The 19,829-nt window shown below is 40.3% G+C and overlaps 1 protein-coding gene across 1 annotated transcript in view; it reads left to right on the plus strand.

Annotated features, from left to right (window-relative positions):
• The window catches only part of MCF2 (MCF.2 cell line derived transforming sequence), a 107,996-nt gene that overhangs the window by 35,851 nt on the left and 52,316 nt on the right, over window positions 1-19,829 (plus strand). The window contains exons 5-12 of the mRNA XM_018564150.1: window positions 4,042-4,161; window positions 4,429-4,545; window positions 6,706-6,855; window positions 8,996-9,120; window positions 11,061-11,175; window positions 12,134-12,253; window positions 15,846-16,037; window positions 17,652-17,837. Of these exons, the coding sequence (XP_018419652.1) occupies window positions 4,042-4,161; window positions 4,429-4,545; window positions 6,706-6,855; window positions 8,996-9,120; window positions 11,061-11,175; window positions 12,134-12,253; window positions 15,846-16,037; window positions 17,652-17,837 (1,125 nt within the window). The remainder of the gene's footprint in view (window positions 1-4,041; window positions 4,162-4,428; window positions 4,546-6,705; window positions 6,856-8,995; window positions 9,121-11,060; window positions 11,176-12,133; window positions 12,254-15,845; window positions 16,038-17,651; window positions 17,838-19,829) is intronic.

Below are 19,829 nucleotides of genomic sequence, written 5' to 3' on the forward strand. Positions count from 1 at the left end.
AATAATGCAATGGATGTCAACGGAGTATGCAATCGCAAGTAAACCAAACCTCCGATGACCATTTTTGGCTCAGATTTTGGTGTGAATGTAGCCTTAAGTGAATAACTTTGCACTATGTGGACCAATTATGTAATTATACATGGTGATCATATCTTCCCTAGGGCCCCATTTACACTGGATCAGTTGCGTTGTGTTACCATCTGTTTTGTAATGGATGCTAACGCAAGAGCATCAACAAATTAATGAGTGTGGCAAGTTCACACTGCTGTGTCGCGTTTCAGTACACTGGGACAAAAAGTAGCACATCCTCCTACTTTTTTTTCTGAGCAACACATCAAAAACGCATGCTAATGAAACACAGCACAAGGGAATACAAGGGAAGCTATAATAAGGCAAAAGGATCAAGTTTGTTGATGACCAGCGAATGACAAGCAGGTCTGTACGTTGTCCTCATGTTGGTGTAGGGCAGGGGCGCCCACTATTTTTCGTCTGGAGATCTACTTTTCAAATGACGAGCTCATTGAGATCTACCAACGAAAAAAAACCTGCATTCAGGGGCGGGAGGGGGCGTGGCGGTGCATTGAAGTCAATGGCACCGTGGCCAGGCTCCGCAGGCAGGCCCCTCGCCCACAGTGCGATCGCCTGCATTAGTGCCACTCTCCCGGGCAGAGGCAGCGGGGGATCTGATGAGAAGTAAAAGTGCACTTCATGTGCGGGGGGCGGTGGAGCCGCTGTGACAGAACGGACAAGCAGTGAGGGGGTAAGAGGCGCCGGCTGTCAGATCCTGGCCGAGCGTCTCTCTTTCTCTCTCTCTCTCTCCTCACCGCTCTTCATTAGTTCTGTGACAGCGGCTCCGCCCTCCCCCGCCGCCGCCTCTTTCACTTCTTCTCGGGGAGAGCAGCGGGGATCCAGAGAAGCGGCGGGAGAGGACAGTGCGATCTACCAGTGATCGCTACGCGATCTACTGGTAGATCGCGATCGACCTTGTGGGCACCCCTGGTGTAGGATATTTTTGGGCACTTGGGTTTCTTTTCAGGGGTGTTACTAAATGGTGGACCACAGTCTGGGCATGGACCGAGTGGCGGTGCTGTCCAGACCGTGATCGCCAACCCGCACTGGGTTATGGCTGGCTGATGGTGAATACACTGTCCTCTAAAGTCAGTGCATCCACTGCCAGCCATAATCCAGCATAGGTCCCCCTCCGCTTCAGTCATTGGTTGCTAGGATCATTGGCGTCCTAGCAACCAATGACATCAGGCAGGGCCGGCTGTTCAGCTTGTCAGCTTAGAATTGATCTGGGTTGCTGTACTAGCCTGCTATCGTACCCCCCTCCGTGCATCTCCCTGCTGTGTTTTTCTGGGGAGCCTGAAACCATGGAAAACAGTGTCAGGATGGAGAGTGTGCATTCCCTAATATGCTCTGCGATGAATTAAGCAGGAAGCGCTGTGCTCTCAGTGCTTCTTGCTTCTGAGCTGTAAAAATCCAGCTGAAGTGCTGGGTAAAGAGGATCAAGCACAATCCTGTATTGGATGTCTCCATAAAGAGAACCTCTCACCTCCAAATGCTGTCACATAGGGGCTTGTTATCCCCTTTGTTGATAGCAAACATTCAGTGAAAAAAATGTAAAAAGATAAGTGAATTTTTTTTTTTTATAAAAAAAATACATATATTAGGAATGCACCAATATATTGACCCGCTAATACATATCGGCTGAAAATAGCACTTTTGGCATAATGCCGAAAGTGCCATTTGCTGGCCGATACAGTGGTGCATCCGTTCTTTCTCTCTTCTCCGCTGGACGCTGCTATGTGTCCCAGCGGGGAGGAGAGAAACTGTCACAGGTGGCTGAGCGCTGCCGGAGGAGAGCACTGTGACAGCCACCTGACATAGATCAGAGGAGAGCGGGCGGAGACAGCCCACATTGTTACAGCAGACTGAGCTCCACTAGTTCAGCCTCCTGTGATAGCGTGTCAGGAAGCAGAGCGAGTAAAAACACTCAGTGATCAATGATTGCTGAGTGTTTGTAAATAATTGAGGACAGAGTATGTTTACTATATCCCCAATTATGAATGAATGGGAAGTGATCTACATCACCTCCAGTTCATTTATGATTGTGGATATAGTAAACACTATGTCCTCATGTTATGAATGAACACAAACACTCAGTATAGAGGATTCCTGTTCATATATAACAGGGGCTGCAGAAAAAGAGATATATTTCCCCGAAGCCCCTAGAAGTGAAGTAAAAAATAAACGCTCAAAGGCCTATCACCCCTACCCTCTGTCTGTTCCATGCTCCTACTCCCTCAGCAACCTCCAATTCTAGTAATCTCTCTAGGTGGGAACACTTGTGTGGTCGCAGCCAAGAAGGCGATCCTGATGAACTGGCTTTTGCCTAACCCTCCCTCGTAAACCTCCCTGAAAAGCCTTCTTCATAAACTTATGACATTTGATAACTGGATGCCCAATTGAACACGCATAACACTGACAGATTTTTTGCTACCTGGACCTCATTCCTACTGTCTGAATTGTCTATAGACCAACTGAAGACTATTATGCTACTCTTTCAGGATACGAGGTGGTACCTTACCTCGAAGGTTGCGGGATCCCTGGGTGGCCTTAATGTCCTCGGAGAACCCGATTGAGCGCACTCTATTCATTAGACCTTTCTTGCTTACCTATTAGTCCCTTTCTCTTTCCTACCCTTCTCTTAAGTCATAACCTGTGTACTCACCAATAGCACTGTACTGGTACCGGTACTTGATAATTAGACTGCTTTTGATTTATATGTTCACTTTTTTTGTAGTAGTAGTTCTGTATACATTTCTACCTAAACCTGTGTTTTCCACTGTGTATATCTGCTGTAATATTGATCAAAATATTACATGCAAAATAAAATATAAAAATAAATTGAAAAAGTTAAAATAAAAAACATTTTTGGTTTTGGCCTGACATTTTTTTTTTTTTTAAATTTCGGTTTGTTTCGGTTTTGAAATTATATTTCGGTGCACCTCTAAAATATATAAAACCAACTCTCCTGCTCGCAAATGAACACGTGGACGTAAGGCATGCATGTATATGTAAACAGGAAGAGGGAAGTTCTAATAAAAATAATTGAAAAATAAAATAAAATGGCACACCGGCAGCTGTGTACTGTAGTGCAGCTGCTGGTGTGAATGCAGCCTAAATGGCGGACCGCGGTAGGGACACAGACTGTGTGACCATTCTGTTTGGGAAAGTGATTCAGGGACCTCTTCGCAATCAAAGGTTTACTACTCACTGGACCTCCTTGAAATTTAATTCCTAGGGAAATAGGCAATATAAACTAACTAAAATGTATAAATCACTCTTAGGGTCATATCTACAAAAATTTTCAAATCTAGGCATATTTCAGTTCATGTATTCGCTGGTTTCAGCCCTCAAATTTGGCTTAAGTTATAACACGTTCTTGAGAACATGGATGTCTTTGTATGCTAAATTCTTATTTTGCAGTACGTCTAATTGTAGACAATTGTGCACCACTTAGTGATATTAGTTGGGCACACAGGGGAAAATTTTGCTACTCCAAATGCATTACTGAAATTGCTGTATGTATGCAAGTAGTAGTGATTGATCACACAAATTTGAAGCATTGTTATATCATTAGTGATTACTCACTACTACATGCTTTGCTCCATTGTTCCTCATGTGTAACACTAGTGATTGGTCGTGGGGCGATCCTGGGTTCATGGGTGATGATTGCTCTACCAAAAATCGTGTGTGTGCGTGTGTCTTCTCGCACATATTTTTTTTTTTCAAATCGGCATAAAGGATAAGTATATTAACCTTCAAATATAATTGTTACAACCAATTAAAAAAAAAATATGGTAATTAACCTTTTATTGTCCTGTGATCTTTTCTTTTCTTGCTAAATTTTTGATAAATATTCAAATTGGCATTTCTATATGTTATCATCTTCTGTGAACACATTGGAAAATGACCTTGTTGATGTTTTACTGATAATTTTGCATTTTATATCTGTTTTATATTTTTTCTCTTTAGCATTCATTTCCTGGAAACCTTCATCTTGTTTTGGTCTTAAGACCAACTGGATTTTTCCAGCGCACCTTCACTGACATTGGATTCCGGTACAGTCAGGAGGACTTCATCCTCAAGCTCCCGGTAGAGTATTCTTGATTTTTTTCTTTGCTTGTCAACAGTTTATTGATAGTCCAAAGGGCAATTTTTTTACAAGTCCGGAAGAACCTAAGGACACTTTTTACAATTACACTTACCAGTTGCCCTTGGCACAGTCATCTGGTCAGCTGCTGGTTGAAGGGACAGTGGTGAGGCTGTGCAGGGTAAAATGTTCTATACATGATCTTTAGTTTGTCGTTGTGCCAATGACAGGCCTGCAAATCGTATTCTAAACCTTCTGCTCTCTTTTAGGTGGTTATGCTTAGTTCTGCATCGGACTTGTTAAAGTACATTGATGAAAAGCAGCTGACACCAGAATTTGGAGGCACATTTGAATACCGACATAGGGATTGGGTTGTCTTTCGAACGGTATGTTTCCATATATTGTCAACAAAAGTAGTTATCATTTTATAAAAAGAAAACAGGCAGGGTAAACATTTTACACATTTCATGATATCAGGATATACAGTATGTCCTTGTTGCTTCTGTTTTTTTGTTATTATTACTGTAAGCTGTTTAGCCTCATTCGCATAAAGCTTTAAGGTCCGGCTGCGGAATCTTGTGGCAGGAATCACAGGTGGTTCTAGATGAACAATGCAATGACAGGCTGACAGTGACTGCAGCTGTCCTGCCATGTTCAGGTGTACTCACACAAGGAGCGATTACCTGCGGTTAGAGACAGATGAATGCCCCTGGACACAAGCACCTTGCTGCAGCCACTGTCAATCTGTCATTGTTTCATACAGGCTGGGCGGCCACAGCTGTATGCAACCACCTGTAACTCTTACCACAAGACTCCGCAGTCGGACCATAAAGCCTTGTGTGAATGAGGTCTTAAAATAATTGCGCTTTACAGCAGAATGCTTTCACAGAATTTAGGTAGTTAGTAGCTGGTATGGGAGAGAAAACACAGGCAAAGTAGTAATATTTTACTTACATATACTTACATATGCATTACTTAGGGACTATCCACACCTATGCATTTTTTTCTTCTGATATATTTTGCTTTGAAACTCATCAAAACACATGCCTACATGTGTTGACATACGTGTGTTGTCACCTTTTGACATTTACTTTCTGTTGATTGTTAGAGTAACATAATGCACATGAATGCACATTGATATGTGTTGAGATCCATCTTGACATGGGTTATAACCAGTGGCGACTCTAGGAACAATATGTAGGGGGGGCACATAACACATCGAAATGTTGATTTAAATGGAAACCGCATCAAAGAAAAAGAGATGTGAATAGGAACTTAAAGTAAATCTGTCTTGAGAGAAATATGTGGGCTGGTTTTTCAGACCTTCTCAAAATGCTGATTGCCTGTTTGTAATACCTTCTTAGTCACTGGCCAGTGGTAAGCAGTGCAGTTTGAGAATGAAAGATGCAAGTAATTCAAGAGCTGCTTTTATTGCTTCATTTACAGGCTTCTTTAATAAGCAACCATTTTTATTTCACAAATAAATATATAAATAAATATATAAATCAATATACATATATGTTGTGTGATTAAGATACACACACACACACACACACACACACACACACACACACAATGTGTAGTAGCTATTATTCCTTTTTGTGTGTATCGAAGGGACCTATTTATAAAGGGTTAAGATGATTAACTTGCTGCCTTTTTCCTTTTGAATATTTCAATTTCACAATTCAGCTTATTTGGAAAGCTTCTTTCATTGTGAACTTGACCTAATGCATTCTTTTTTTATAGATTTTTCTTTTCAAATTTGTGGCATTTATAAACGGGAGAAATAAAAAATGTACAAAAACAAATTCACTGAGCTATTGTGGAGATTGTTGAAGTAGCATACACCCTCATAATACAGACTTCTTAATGTTACCTTGTTGGTTTCTTTACAAATGTCTCTATATTTTTTCAAATCTCATCCATTTTGTTCATCTGGATTTTATTATATACTCTTATGCTATACCCTGCTTCTGTTTTGTGTTTCTGTGTTCTAGTTGGCCATCCCTGTAGTTCATAGCTTTAAAAATATCTAGTTGCAGAGAAATGTCACCTTTTTTGACTAGGTTGATATATCGGAGATATTATATTAAACTAATAGAAAAACATACAGATTAGTGGGATTCCCTTGTAATGGCTGCATCAGGCGTGCAAAGCTCAACACAATGACTTTACCACCTGAGATTCCAAGAGATAAAAGGAAACATTAGGCTGTGTAACTCTCCAGCATCCACCAAGGACTGATATGGTTTTTGATGTAGTGGCCTTGTATGGAATTTATTGATTTAAGAGGAATTTCCTGTTTACATTAAGTTGAAGTTGGCTTGTAGATGATACAGTATCTTGTGAGATCTTCTTTAAAGATCCCTCCAACCATGTGCCCAGCAGATGAAAATATGGCATCTCTAACTTTGAAACTTTGTGTATATATATATATATAGCTCAGCTCCAGTCTATCCTGTTGCGGGAAAGGTTTCAGAATACATTCTGCTACACATTTGTTTAACTTTTTGAACGTTATTGTTTTCCCTGACAACCTTAAACAGGCCATTGAAGGTTTTGCGTTGACAGTGAAGGAAATTGCTCAGATGCTGCAAGCCTTCGGTACAGAATTGGCTGAGACTGAATTACCCGGCGACATATATTCAATTGAACACATTCTAGCTAACCGCACAGAAAAATACTGCCAGTTGAAGGTATGTTTAATTGGATTTTATGAAGATAGATTACTGCAACACTTGAAAGAACAGCACTTTACTTTCTACCATGCAAGGTTTCTGGGAAAATATATAAGACAGAGGGGGAAAAAAGAATAATTGAACACTTTTTTCTCTGCGTATGCACTTTCTTTTTATTGTACTTAAAGATTTGTACGTTCAAGGACAACCTCTACTTACTCCTTAAAACCAGGCCTCATGCTTGCATGTTTTTTACTTGGACGCTACCAATAACAAAATACATTTGTATCTTTATTATAATGGACATAGCAATTTTCTGTAAACTTCAGCAGCCAAAAGGCAACTATCTTTTAGTTGACTGTCCTCACCCAACTGATGAAAACCACTGTGATTGACTGCTTTGGTTACTGCACATAACTACACATTGCTGTTCATTATTCATAGCTAAAGACTTACGCTATTCTAAGTGCAGTAATCCACATCAGTTATTCAAATAAATTGTAGACAGATCAGTAAAAGGTTCATTTTGATTGGTTGGTATAGAGTATTGCATCTTGTGCATTGCTCTATGCCCTATTGAATAGTTCCACTTGTATTGAGAGCACTGTATATATAATGTATTGATATAAAGTGGATCGCAAAACAGATTTTCCTGTTGTATGTGTATCTATTGCAGTTTCAAGATGTGCTATTCTAAACTTGGGGAATGATGCTCAAAATAAAGTATTTGTGTATATATAGTGCATTCCATTGCCATAAACTTTAAGGTCAATGCTAATGTAGCCATTCTGAAATCTGTAAACAGTTATACATCATTGGTAAATTACAGTCTTCTAAAATAATCTCTAGGAATGTGACAAATAAGGAAAAAAAAATGCAAGATGACTTTGTACAGGGGCACTAAACACTCTTGCCACTGTGTTCTGAATTCCACATAGGCAGCACTTGGGGTGGCCTCTAAATTATCTATGGATTATATTAAGTCAACCCATTAGTAAAAGAGATACAAAACAACAAGTTCACTTTCATGGCAGTCCCACCAGCAGCTTATACATCCCTTTCCTCCCCTACTGCACCTTTTGACTGCCAGCAGTGAAGAGAGTTATCCCTGTGTGAGATTCAAGTGGTGACGTGCAACACCAGGCTAAGGACTCTCTCCTCCTTACATGTGACATTTCCTCACCCAAGATTTCACATGTAAGGTAGGACTGAAGATTTTGGTTTTCTCCCATCAACCAAATGGGACAGGAGGGAAGGAGACTTTGCTGGTGGGACTTCCAATAAAGTGAGCCCCTTTTTCCCTGCATGGGCAAAGCACAGGTTCACTTTAAGCTAGCCTTTTTAACATTATCCCTTTCTGTGCCCATGGTCTTTGAACCTGGCACAAGCACAGTATGCAAATATTGACTTTCCTTTAAATCAAAGCACAGGCATATTCACTCTGTCTGTCACCTCTGCTGTGTGGGAGCCTCATTGTTCTATTGAAAGATATGAACATTGCACTGTGGAATGGTTGGGGGCATGCCAGAGGTCCAGATTGGAGCAAAGCTGGCATTTCCAAGTAGCATATTAATTGGATTCAAGGGTTCCCGGGGTGTTCAGAAAAAGATTGCTTGATAAGGCAGATTTATATTTTGTCACCTTGTGGTGTTACCCTTAATCATGTACATTTAGGCACCTCCAGAAATTACTTAATAAAAGAGCATTTTCAGGATGAGTCATTCTTGTTACTAGATATAGAAATGGGTGTAACATATTTTCTATCGACTCAAAGAGCATATCTGGTTCTGTAGTATATTAAAAAAATTGGCAAGTAGGCATTTAAATCTGAAACAGTATATATAGCCTTGTTTAACCAGTTGACATCCGCGGTGTTAAACCCCCTTCCCATCCAGGCCATTTTTCAGTATTCAGCGCTGCGGTACTTTGACTGACATTTATTCCGTCATGCAGCGCTGTACTATAATAATGTGTAGTAAATCACTACAGCCAATCAGAGAGCAGCTTCCAGCAACCTATAATGAAAGCTGTTTTTTTATTAAATCCATGTAGTTCTCCTTTACTATTGCTAATTGTACGTTGTTATTAAAGATGCCCATTACTGCATTTGGATAAAGTACACTTTCTCTTGATACTGTTTTGCCTTGTGTTCATGTAGAAAGACATCACCTCTGTAATGAGAGAAGGGGGTTTATTACTGAACAGTTTTGAAGGACGAAGCACAAGTTTAGTTAGTGGACAGCAAGTCTGTGAAAAATCTGGAGACTGGGATACTGTGAACAGGTATAGTAAATACTTTGATAATCTTATACTATAAAAAGCAATATAACCATGATAACATTTCTACACATATTGTTAGTGGTATTATTAGTGTTTTCTCATTTTATTTATGTTTTGATATCTTCTCAAGTTCTTGGTTTAATTGTAACTTTTTGTTACATGCCATATTGGAAAGAAATATTTTATATCCATGTTTTTGTGCAGTTTTAACAGGGTTGGCATTGGGTTTTATAGAAGTACATACATATTAATGTATAATGTTTAGAAGTGGTCGATATTCATGTTTGAAAGGCACAGCGGGAGTAGATTTTTTTTTTCGCATTTAAGGGGTCAATGTACCAAGAACCAATACTTCAGTCTTTGGCAGGTGCTGAAAATCTAAACAACCTGGCAATAAGTTTTATGAATTCTATTAGTGGGATATTGGTGCTTCATGTGAACTTGTGCCCAGACTATGCACACTAAAGTATTTACATAATGTGAACATGCACTAAAAACACCTTAAACATGCTCTCATTCACCTCTGTAGGTATGTACATTATGGAGAAGTTTGTCTTCGAAGTTCACAACAGAGGCACCAAGACCATATTTCCTATTACTTTCTTTGGCACCAGATTGTTTGCAATCTACCAGCTTTTCACCAGATGGTTTTAAGCTCTAAATGAAACCCAGCTTTAGAGTATTTGCTGCGATCCGTGCAAATTCATTTCTTTACAATACAAGCAGCCAAAAAAGGCCAGACATTGCTTATTTTAAAGCTCTTTTACTAATCATTAAAAAAGAACTATGGGGTAACTATTTTTATCACATAGTTCTCTCAAGGGTCATGGGAGGACATATACTAGTCTCCTAAAGCTCTGTATATAGCGCGTTATAGCTAAATACTAAGGGCTCTGCAGCCAGGACAAATCCCGACAATATTGTCGAGATCCACCCAGCTGGCTAATTGACAGCAGGCTCTGCCTATCTAGAGGTAGAGCCAACTGTGCAAGCCCCCTCCCCCGTCCGTTCCTCCAGTCAACGCTGGAGGATCAGAGAGGGGAGGGGGGAAATCCCTGCGGGGGGCAGTGACTGGCAGTCACTGATCTCTGCAGGGAGTTGATCGGAAAGTGAGCGAGCGACGGTGTGTGTTCGCTCACTTCCTGAACAATAGAGCCGACGTGTTGACAGTTTCATTGTCACACGTCGGCTCTTACTATGAGGATGAGTGAAAATTACTCGCCTCATAGTTCATCTTTTAAGAATATGTAAAAATTTAATGTGTATAGTCTGGGCACGAGCTTTTGAGTCTGCACATCTGCTGTAGCCATTATGAGGGTTTTCCATTCTGTGTGTTGGAATTTTTAATTTTGTTTTAATTATGAAGAATGCCACAGGTTAAAACTTTGATGAAGAGAACAGCAAAAAACTGCCAGGTAGATAGAAACATAGTCAGATATAATTGCACTTTTGGAGTATTAAAAATTTTTTCACCTGTTATAGAAATAGTACTTTTGGGTGGACTGGCCCTTAAAAAAGCAATCTATTTGGGATTCTGTTGCCTTACTGCACGTTTAAAATTGTATTATATGTCCATTTTTAATGAAATATAACCCATCAAGCATCCCCTAATGCCCAAAGTAGAAATAAAATATTGATCTGATTGGCTCGAAGCCTATATATGCTAGATGACTTGCTTCATGTTGTGTCAATGTTATAATTAATAGGGAGCTGCAGAATATGTTTGAGGCTCAAGCTCCTTTCCTCTCACCTGCTCACTCTTTTGAGATATTTTGACAGCAGAGGTAGGAACAGAAACAACTGGCTTTGTATGTCTTTCTGCATCACATAGGTTGTAACACAGTAGGGGGGCACCTCTGGTCACTGCATACTATAAATAATGTACATATTAGAGAGCTCTACACCACTTGATATCATTACTGATGTGTCCCTGTGATTTGCAGGCTTTTAGCACAGTTACATGAGATGGAATGTGCATTTGATGGATTTTGGGAAAAACACCAGCTGAAAATGGAGCAATATTTAGAACTGCTGAAGTTTGAACAGCACTTTGATGAGGTACGGTGATGCTCTACAATATAAAAGAACATGTCTGTCAGCAGATTCAGAATGTTTTCCTTTACTATATACCCCTTTAAAAATATGTACTTTCTCTTAAATGTCTCTATACTTTCTTGCAATTTACATGTAGTTTTTTTGTAAATGTTATTAGTAGCTCTTTTACAGCCATTTATATAGTACTAACAATTTATGCAGCACTTTACATGCACATCAACCCCTGCCCTCAAGGAGCTGACAATCTAAGGCTCCTATCTTACATACATACATACACACTAGGACAAATTAACCTACTAGCATGTCTTTGGGGAGTGGGAGGAAACACAAGCACAGGTAGAACATGCACACTCCATGCAGATAGTGTTGTTTGATAGTGTTTGGGACTTGAGTTAATGACCTGTAAGGCAGACTTGTTAATCTATAAGCTACTGCTTGTACTTTTAGCTGGCCGTACATGTAGCAGTTTAATAAAGTGATCAAACTTTCAATTCTTTTTTCTGTTGCCGACCCAAAGCAGTGGACATTCAATTGTGATTTTAAACACTGCAAGGAAATGGGATCAGAACTGGCCTGATTGAACACAAAAGAAAGTGATCAATTTAGACAGAATTGTCAGAGCTTTTTTTCCCACTTTGATTAGATCTTTCAATAAACTGTATTGAAAATGTCATTTTATTTCCCAGTTTCAACTTCAGCTACATTCTGGTAGTCTATTGAACCAGTAGGTATTGGATTATTTCGTTTCTGATGATTACTTGCGATCCTATTTGCCATTCCGAATTGCTCAAAATTGATTGAAAATTACTGGAAATTGCCATGTGTATAGCCAGCTTTAGGATACTTAGTGGTTAAAATGTATTCTGTCTATACACTATCCTGTGTAATTATCATTAAACAGGTGTTGTATCTAATACTTGCACTTATATAAGTCATTGTTTTGGAACTTTTTCTTTGCTAGCTGAAGAGCACCATTGAGTTTTTAATGGTACAACAAGCCGGTCTTCCAGATACAGGAGAGAACTTAACTGATGTCAGGCAACGATTGATGGAGTTGAATAATCTCGATGAAAGAGCACAGGTGAGCTTTAGTTAGTTACCTTTCCAAGTGACATAACACTAAACCTGTTATTTACTAATATGCAAATCTGTATTGTGTTCTATAGAATGCGAATAGTCTTGCCGGGTTGGACAAAGAATTAGAGAAAAGGCAAATATCTTTTTGGGAGACCATGCTGATCTAGGCCCCCCCAGTGCTGGCCAGAAGCCAAGTCTTTTATTAATGTGATCTCTGGTCAAGGGAGGACCAGAGTTCAGATTTTCCTTCTCTTGGTCATCGATAATGTAACTGAATGCCTAGGCTTTTGGTCATGTTGCTAGCATTGGAGGAAGTCAGGCTTATTGTCTGAATGTAATAGGTGAGGCAGGTGGGCAGGGTTGAGATCTTGGTGTACAAATGCTCTCCCAGTAGGACTGTAATATAGAAAGCCTGCAGGCAAATTAGCTTGATGGTATCTAAACCAAATTAAAATATTAGTTTTTTTTCTCTTACTTGAATGATGAAATGATGCAAACATTCTCTTGGCCCTGGACAGTTCAGCTCTGAAGGTGAGCTGTGGTCTACCCCATGAACCTCTTTGTTGGCCTGTAAAGCCACATTTTGTGGTAAATGGGGAGTTGCAGGGGGGAACTTGCTTGACCAAGTTAGCAAGTCAGAACTTCCACAATATAGCACCTCGGTTTTAGGACTACCAAGGCCTGGAAATTGACTAAAGATGCATACGGGCACCCAGGGACAGTTTACTATCTTTGCAGACTCCAGAGGTTAGCTTTACGTTATTCTTATTTGATTCATGTAATTGGTCTAGTTATTTATAGCTCTGACTGTAATTATAAAACATCATAACCCTATAATCTTTAGAAAAGCAAATGTTCTATTCAACTGGCAATATTACTAGAGAGAATATGTGTATGTTTTAACCATTTCGTTAAATTTTTCTTTTGAATATTTAGTGTAGTGTTCTTTATTTTTTGAACACTTTAATTTTAAAACAAAACAGCAGCAGTAGAATCTACAATGCAAATGTAAACTAGAGTCAATCATTATCAATACCAGTTCATTTTAAGTGTGTGAAGCTTGATGTGAACAAAGTCACAGCTCAGAAAGATGTATGGCTGGAAATAGCCTGCATGCTAGGCAAATCCTTCTAAAGAATATTTTGAATTAACTTAATAAAAGTCTGTACTTGTGTCAGTTTTACATGCATAGTGCCTCATCTGTAACAGATTATTATAATATATAGTATAAAGGAATTCACCACACCTGTCTGTCCTGGCCAGTCCCTATTGCCAATGGTTGTCCGTCTATTAAATTTAAATATACACCTAGTTTAGATCCACTGCACATGGAGTGCACATTCTCCATAGAACTGTTGCTTCAACTTTATTTGTACCAAAATAGACACATCTAGCTCCAGGCAGCCTTGGGCTTGCAAATTAAATAAGCAATTTACAGCATGTGTTGCATTGCACCATGCAGTCTATGTACTGTAAGGCCCCTTTCACGTGGGCTATCCGATCAGATCCACCTATAAGTCTTTCAGGTGGATCTGATTGGAAGTCCAATGTTAGTCTATGGGCAGCCGGATGTAAGCGCATGTGCGTCCATTTACATCCGGTTACCCCTGGCTCTGGCCGGGTCCAGAAACAAATAGGGATCAGAGTTCAAATTTGATGGACCTGACTGCGCCGAATTGGGGGTAATCTGATGTAAATGGATACATGTCTTTTTACACCCAATTCCCCATAAACCAACATGGGTCTGGTAATTTCAGTTTTTTACTCCATTGCACGATGGAGTAAAAAATGGATGGACACGGATGTCACAATGATGACATCTGTTCCAATCAGGAGGGGATCTATTCACAGATTCACGTCAGACTGTGTAAAAGGGTCCTAGCAGATGGAGGAGATGGCTGGTAACATTGATTGCAGGCTACACACAGTTCAATGAAACTCTGGCTGGGGTAACACAATGCCTTTTTTAATGTATTTTTTTATTTATTTTCATGCTAGCTGACTGACTTTTTCAGTTCAAAAGTTTGCCAGTTCCACATTCAACAGTTTGTAAATGCCAATGAATGTGTGATAGATCTGGCCACACCTAGGCAGGTACATTTTTATGGCTTCATTCAGGCTTTTATACATAGGCCAACCTGTATATAATAATTATTATAATAATTATGACGTACCACGTAATCTATAAATCTTTGATATTTACTGTGTGGGGTGTAAGATGTTACTTTGCCTCAATTTATAGACATTGAGTTCAGAATAAGTAGCAGGTTTTGTTGTTAATTTTAGTTTAAAGCTGAACTCCAGTCAAATAGACAAAATACCAACAGTTGTATATAGATTTGTATATGTCTATGGATTTGTTTTTTTGTCCTTCTGGTTATGAGATTTACACCACACAGCCACACCTCTGACTGCCAGAACAGAAGACCTGATTTTTCTTTGCTGAAGGCAAGTTACACTTACAGGTCTTTTTCCTTCACAGGCCTGTGATTGGACAGTGGAAGGAGAAAAAGCAGAGGGAAGGGATCATCTCTTGGTCACTCTGCTCTTTCCTCCTTGCAGCTTGATACTTGTTAGCATGTGAACACCGCAGCGCAACTGATTGTCTGCTTGTGCTTCTTCTTCCTCTCGTATTCTGAGCTTTGCTGTCTTGGGCGAGAGTCTGATACCAAATTAAATTCAGGTACTTACACTGCTTGCTTTAAAAAACAAAATATATTCAGTGATGTGCTAATGAATAAAGTTGCAGTACTGTGTGTATTTTACCGTGTTTCCCACAAAAAAGGACACTGTCTTATATTTGTTTTGCCTCCAAAAACCACACTAGGTCTTATTTTCAGGGGATGTCTTATTATTTTTAATGTGCAAGAAAATGTACAACAATCTAAAGTTATTCATGTACAACAATCCAAAGTTATCTGGTATCACTCCGCCTGTCACAGTAACCGGCACTATAGAGGAATATCGGCTAATACGGCTCTGCTCCCTCCGCCGCCGCAGCCTTGCTTTCTACATCGCTGGCTTCCTTTGACTTCAAGGACAGTGGTACCAGCGGTGCAGCAGTGGGGACATCAGACAGTGGACAGCGCGGTAAAGTATGGTACCATTTACCGGTACACACTACAGTACAGTACCATTACATTAAGCAGTGCCTTCAGGGGGACAGCAGTTGGTGAAGTATGGTACTGGAGTGCTCCCTGTCACTGCGCTGGCCGGAGGGAGTCCCCCGTCATCCCCTTAATACAGTATGTCCCTGCAGGCTTATACCATCTCTCCTGCAAGTTCCCCCTCACATCCTACCACCAAACTAGGTCTTATTTTCGGGGTAGGCCTTATATTACAGGAATCTTGAAAAATAGTGCTAGGTCTTACTTTCGGGGTAGGTCTTATTTTCGGGGAAACAGGGTATAGCTATCTACCTGAAGTTCAGCTTTATTAATGGGATTTAGCAGCCTGATAAAACTCGGCACCAGATTCAGTATGACTGTTCCCCATTACAAATGCAATGTTCAGTTTTGTATGTATTTTTTTTTATTCTCTGAACATGTTCTGAAAATGGGAAGAATGTCTTAAAACCATTTTTGTACATCCCACAGGATTTAATAGCAAGGACCCAGTTAGTGATACTACATGGCCACCAGTTAGCAGCAAATCATCACTATGCACTTAATTTAATCTGCCAGCAATGCAACGAGTTGAGGCATGCCTCGGACATTTTATCGGAGGAGATAAGAAGGAAACATGTTCACCTCTCTTCCGCACAGGAGCTCCATGTCCAACTACAGCAGGTATGGCAGTGAGGGATGTGTACCTGCTGTAATAATCAGCCATTTATGTGATAGGAATTACATGTTCTTTTTATAGTCACACAAAGACAGAGTCCTTATTGTGCTGGTAGAACAGGTTACTTTTATTTAAAACGGTTTATTAGTGAATGGATTCCTATAACTGCTCATAATTTAGCCATTTTGCTGTAGTCCTGAATTGTCAATCACATTTACTCAGCTAAAACTGAAATTATGTACTTTAAATCTAATAGTCTGCAATATCAACTCATTACATTTAAATTCCAAATCCTTTTAGAACATTTTGAGTGAAAATGTAGAAATGTTTGTGCCTCTGTTGTGGAAATTTGAGCTCACTTTCTGCTCTGGTGATAATATCTGTAAGAGAATCTACCCAATGGGGGCACAAACAGTACCCCTCTCCAGTCCACTAAAACATCATGGGGGGAATTTATCAAAATGGGAGCAGACACAATCTGGAGCAGCTGCCCAGAGAAACATGTAGCTTCAGTTTGTTCAATTAATGTGTTTTCCATTTTTGCATTCACATTTTAGAAAATCCCTCTATATGTTTTGTTATGTATTCCTGTTCACACAGCATACCGAAAACTATTTAAAAAAAAAGATTTCTTACCTTTTTAGATGTGTTGTTGTAGCAGGCAACATGGCTGATTCCAGGTTTTTCTCAGCACCTTCACAGTGATCTGACCTTGTACAAAGACTGGAATTTGAGGATTGTGTTTCTCTCATTGCCTTTATTAACAGGTGAATGCAGAAGCCTGAGTTGTAAACCTTAAACTCCTCCCCCTCACAATCCCCCCTAACATTGCAAAGAGGAAGAAGCAAGTAGAAATTTTAACCCTAAGAAGCCAAGAAACCCTAACCTATGTAAAAACAATTTAACCAGCAAGAAGCATTTTTTTAAATGTCAATTTTAGCTTATGCTATGTGAATGGGAACATATAACAAATATAAAATAGATGTTATCTCATTTTCGCTGTGACAGTGGAAATACACTTTAACCCTTTCGCTGCCAAGGACGTATGGCATACGGACCTACAAAAGTGCTTCCAGCTGGCCAGGTCAGTATGCCATACGGACCTGGCATTTACAGTTCTACTATAAGTAGCGACCATCAGCTTATAGTATAACTGTTCAGCAGACTGTCCCCTTTAAATTAATAGCTGTCATCAGCGGCTCAGAACAGCTGCTCCAGATTTAGTCTGCTTGTTTTGATAAACTCCCCTCACTGTGATTCTATTGCTGTCTGTGTCCTCATTGGAGAGGTTTTGGTGAATCCCAGCATTGGTGACCACATAGGGCGTGAAGGAAAATCTCCTAACTGGGACACGGCAATAAAAACCTACAGCAAGATCATCTAACTTTTTTATCCAAACTAAAGAATATTTTGACTGGTGTTGGGTTTAAGCAATTCTGATTCTAAATTGAATTTCCTTTCTATAACTGTGAGAGTGTTAACATTTTATTTGTGCGCTACATGTATTCAATATACATGGAGTCTAAGTAAAACAAATTGATATAAACAATGCAATTGAAAACTATTATTGGCTGAAATGGCTGTATGCTCATGAAATGATTGTACAATGTGTATTGCAGGTTCTAGAATGTTGTGACGAAGGGGCGTACTTTCTAGCTAACCAGCAAATGGACAAGTGCCAGTCTAGGGACGGTGCACAGAGAGCTTTACAAGATTTAGAGAAGTTTATGGAAAGCTGCACACTCGTATTTGATCCACAAAGCATGAAGCACACCTATGAGGTCATTCTAACGGATGGGCTGAAGGTATCTTGTAATGTTGCTCCTTCCTTTTACTGTTCTGGTGTTTATTAGTAAAAAAACAAAAAGGTTGATGTAACTAAATAGAAATTGCTCATTACTCAAGGAGCCCCTAAGACCCTAGTTGAGAACAGGTGTTCTAGACTGAGGCAATAAAAGGTAGCATGCATAATTATTTATCCCTGAGGGCTAAAATCTATAAACTAATTCCAGATACGAGCATAGGGCCCCCCCTTATAATGACTGCAGTGGGTGGGCAGATCCAGGAATTTGGGTGCCGAGAGATCTCTGACAGATTGCAGAGAAATATTACATTCTCTTGGGTGGTTTAGCCATTTCATATTTCAGTTTTGGGTAGGCTGAGCTATTAAATATAAAGTTCTTCATACAGGCATAGGCTGTTATTTGAATTGGTCAGGAAAATGTGCTTTCCAAAACAGAGGTGAATAGAAAGTTATGGAGCACTAATATAAAAAAAAAATGATTTAAACCCTCCATATTCAATGTACATCTACAGTATCTCACAGATGTGAGTACACCCCTCACATTTTTGTAAATATTGTATTATATCATTTAATGTGACAACACAGAAGAAATTACACTTTGCTACAATGTAAAGTAGTAAGTGTACAGCTTGTATATCAGTGTACATTTGGCAACAAAAGTGAGTACACCCCTAAGTGAAAATGTCCAAATTGGGCCCAAAGTGTCAATATTTTGTTTGGCCACCATTATTTTCCAGCACTGCCTTAACCCTCTTGGGCATGGAGTACACCAGAGCTTCACAGGTTGCCACTGGAGTCCTCTTCCACTCCTCCATGACGACATCGCGGAGCTGGTGGATGTTAGAGACTTTGCGCTCCTCCACCTTCCGTTTGAGGATGCCACACATATGCTCAATAGGGTTTAGGTCTGGAGACATGCTTGGCCAGTCCATCACCTTTACCCTCAGCTTCTTTAGCAAGGCAGTGGTCATCTTGGAGGTGTGTTTGGGGCCGTTATCATGTTGGAATACTGCCCTGTGGCCCAGTCTCAGAAGGGAGGGGGATCATGCTCTGCTGCAGTATGTCACAGTACATGTTGGCATTCATGGTTCCCTCAATGAACCGTAGCTCCCCAGTGCCGGAAGCACTCATGCAGCCCCAGACCATGGCACTCCAACCACCATGCTTGACTGTAGGCAAAACACACTTGTCTTTGTACTCCTCACCTGGTTGCCGCCACACACGCTTGACACCATTTGAACCAAATAAGTTTATCTTGGTCTCATCAGACCACAGGACATGGTTCCAGTAATCCATGTCCTTAGTCTGCTTGTCTGCAGCAAACTGTTTGCGGGCTTTCGCGTGCATCATCTGTAGAAGAGGCCTCCTTCTGGGACAACAGCCATGCAGACCAATTTGATGCAGTGTGCGGCATATGGTCTGAGCACTGACAGGCTGACCCCCCACCCCTTCAACCTCTGCAGCAATGCTGGCAGCACTCATACATCTATTTCCCAAAGACAACCTCTGCATATGACCCTGAGTACGTGCAGTCAACTTCTTTGGTCGACCATGGCGAGGCCTGTTCTGAGTGGAACCTGTCCTGTTAAACCGCTGTATGGTCTTGGCCACCATGCTGCAGCTCAGTTTCAGGGTCTTGGCAATCTTCTTATAGCCTAGGCCAGGGGTCAACATTTCAAGTCCTGAGCTACTAGCCAGGCCTTAGGAGTTACTCGCCACCAGTTGCCCACCTAAATCCTACCCTGCCCCGGCCTTAACTCCGCCCCTAAACACACCTTCTTAAATAATGTTATAAATTACACTGTTCGATGTTTTATGCAAAATAAAGTTACAAAAATAAATATTACCATAAAGGTCCCTGCCCCCACATATAAAATAATACACTCTCCGCCCTGTTCCATGCACCCGCACATATAAAATATTACCCTCTCCCCCCTGTTCCCTGCCCCCTCACACATAAAATAAGAAGCCCCCCTGTTCCCTGCCCCCCACA

This window comes from Nanorana parkeri, unplaced genomic scaffold (genome assembly GCF_000935625.1).
Source record: "Nanorana parkeri isolate BGI_ZX_2015 unplaced genomic scaffold, ASM93562v1 scaffold730, whole genome shotgun sequence".
Lineage (NCBI taxonomy): Eukaryota > Metazoa > Chordata > Amphibia > Anura > Dicroglossidae > Nanorana > Nanorana parkeri.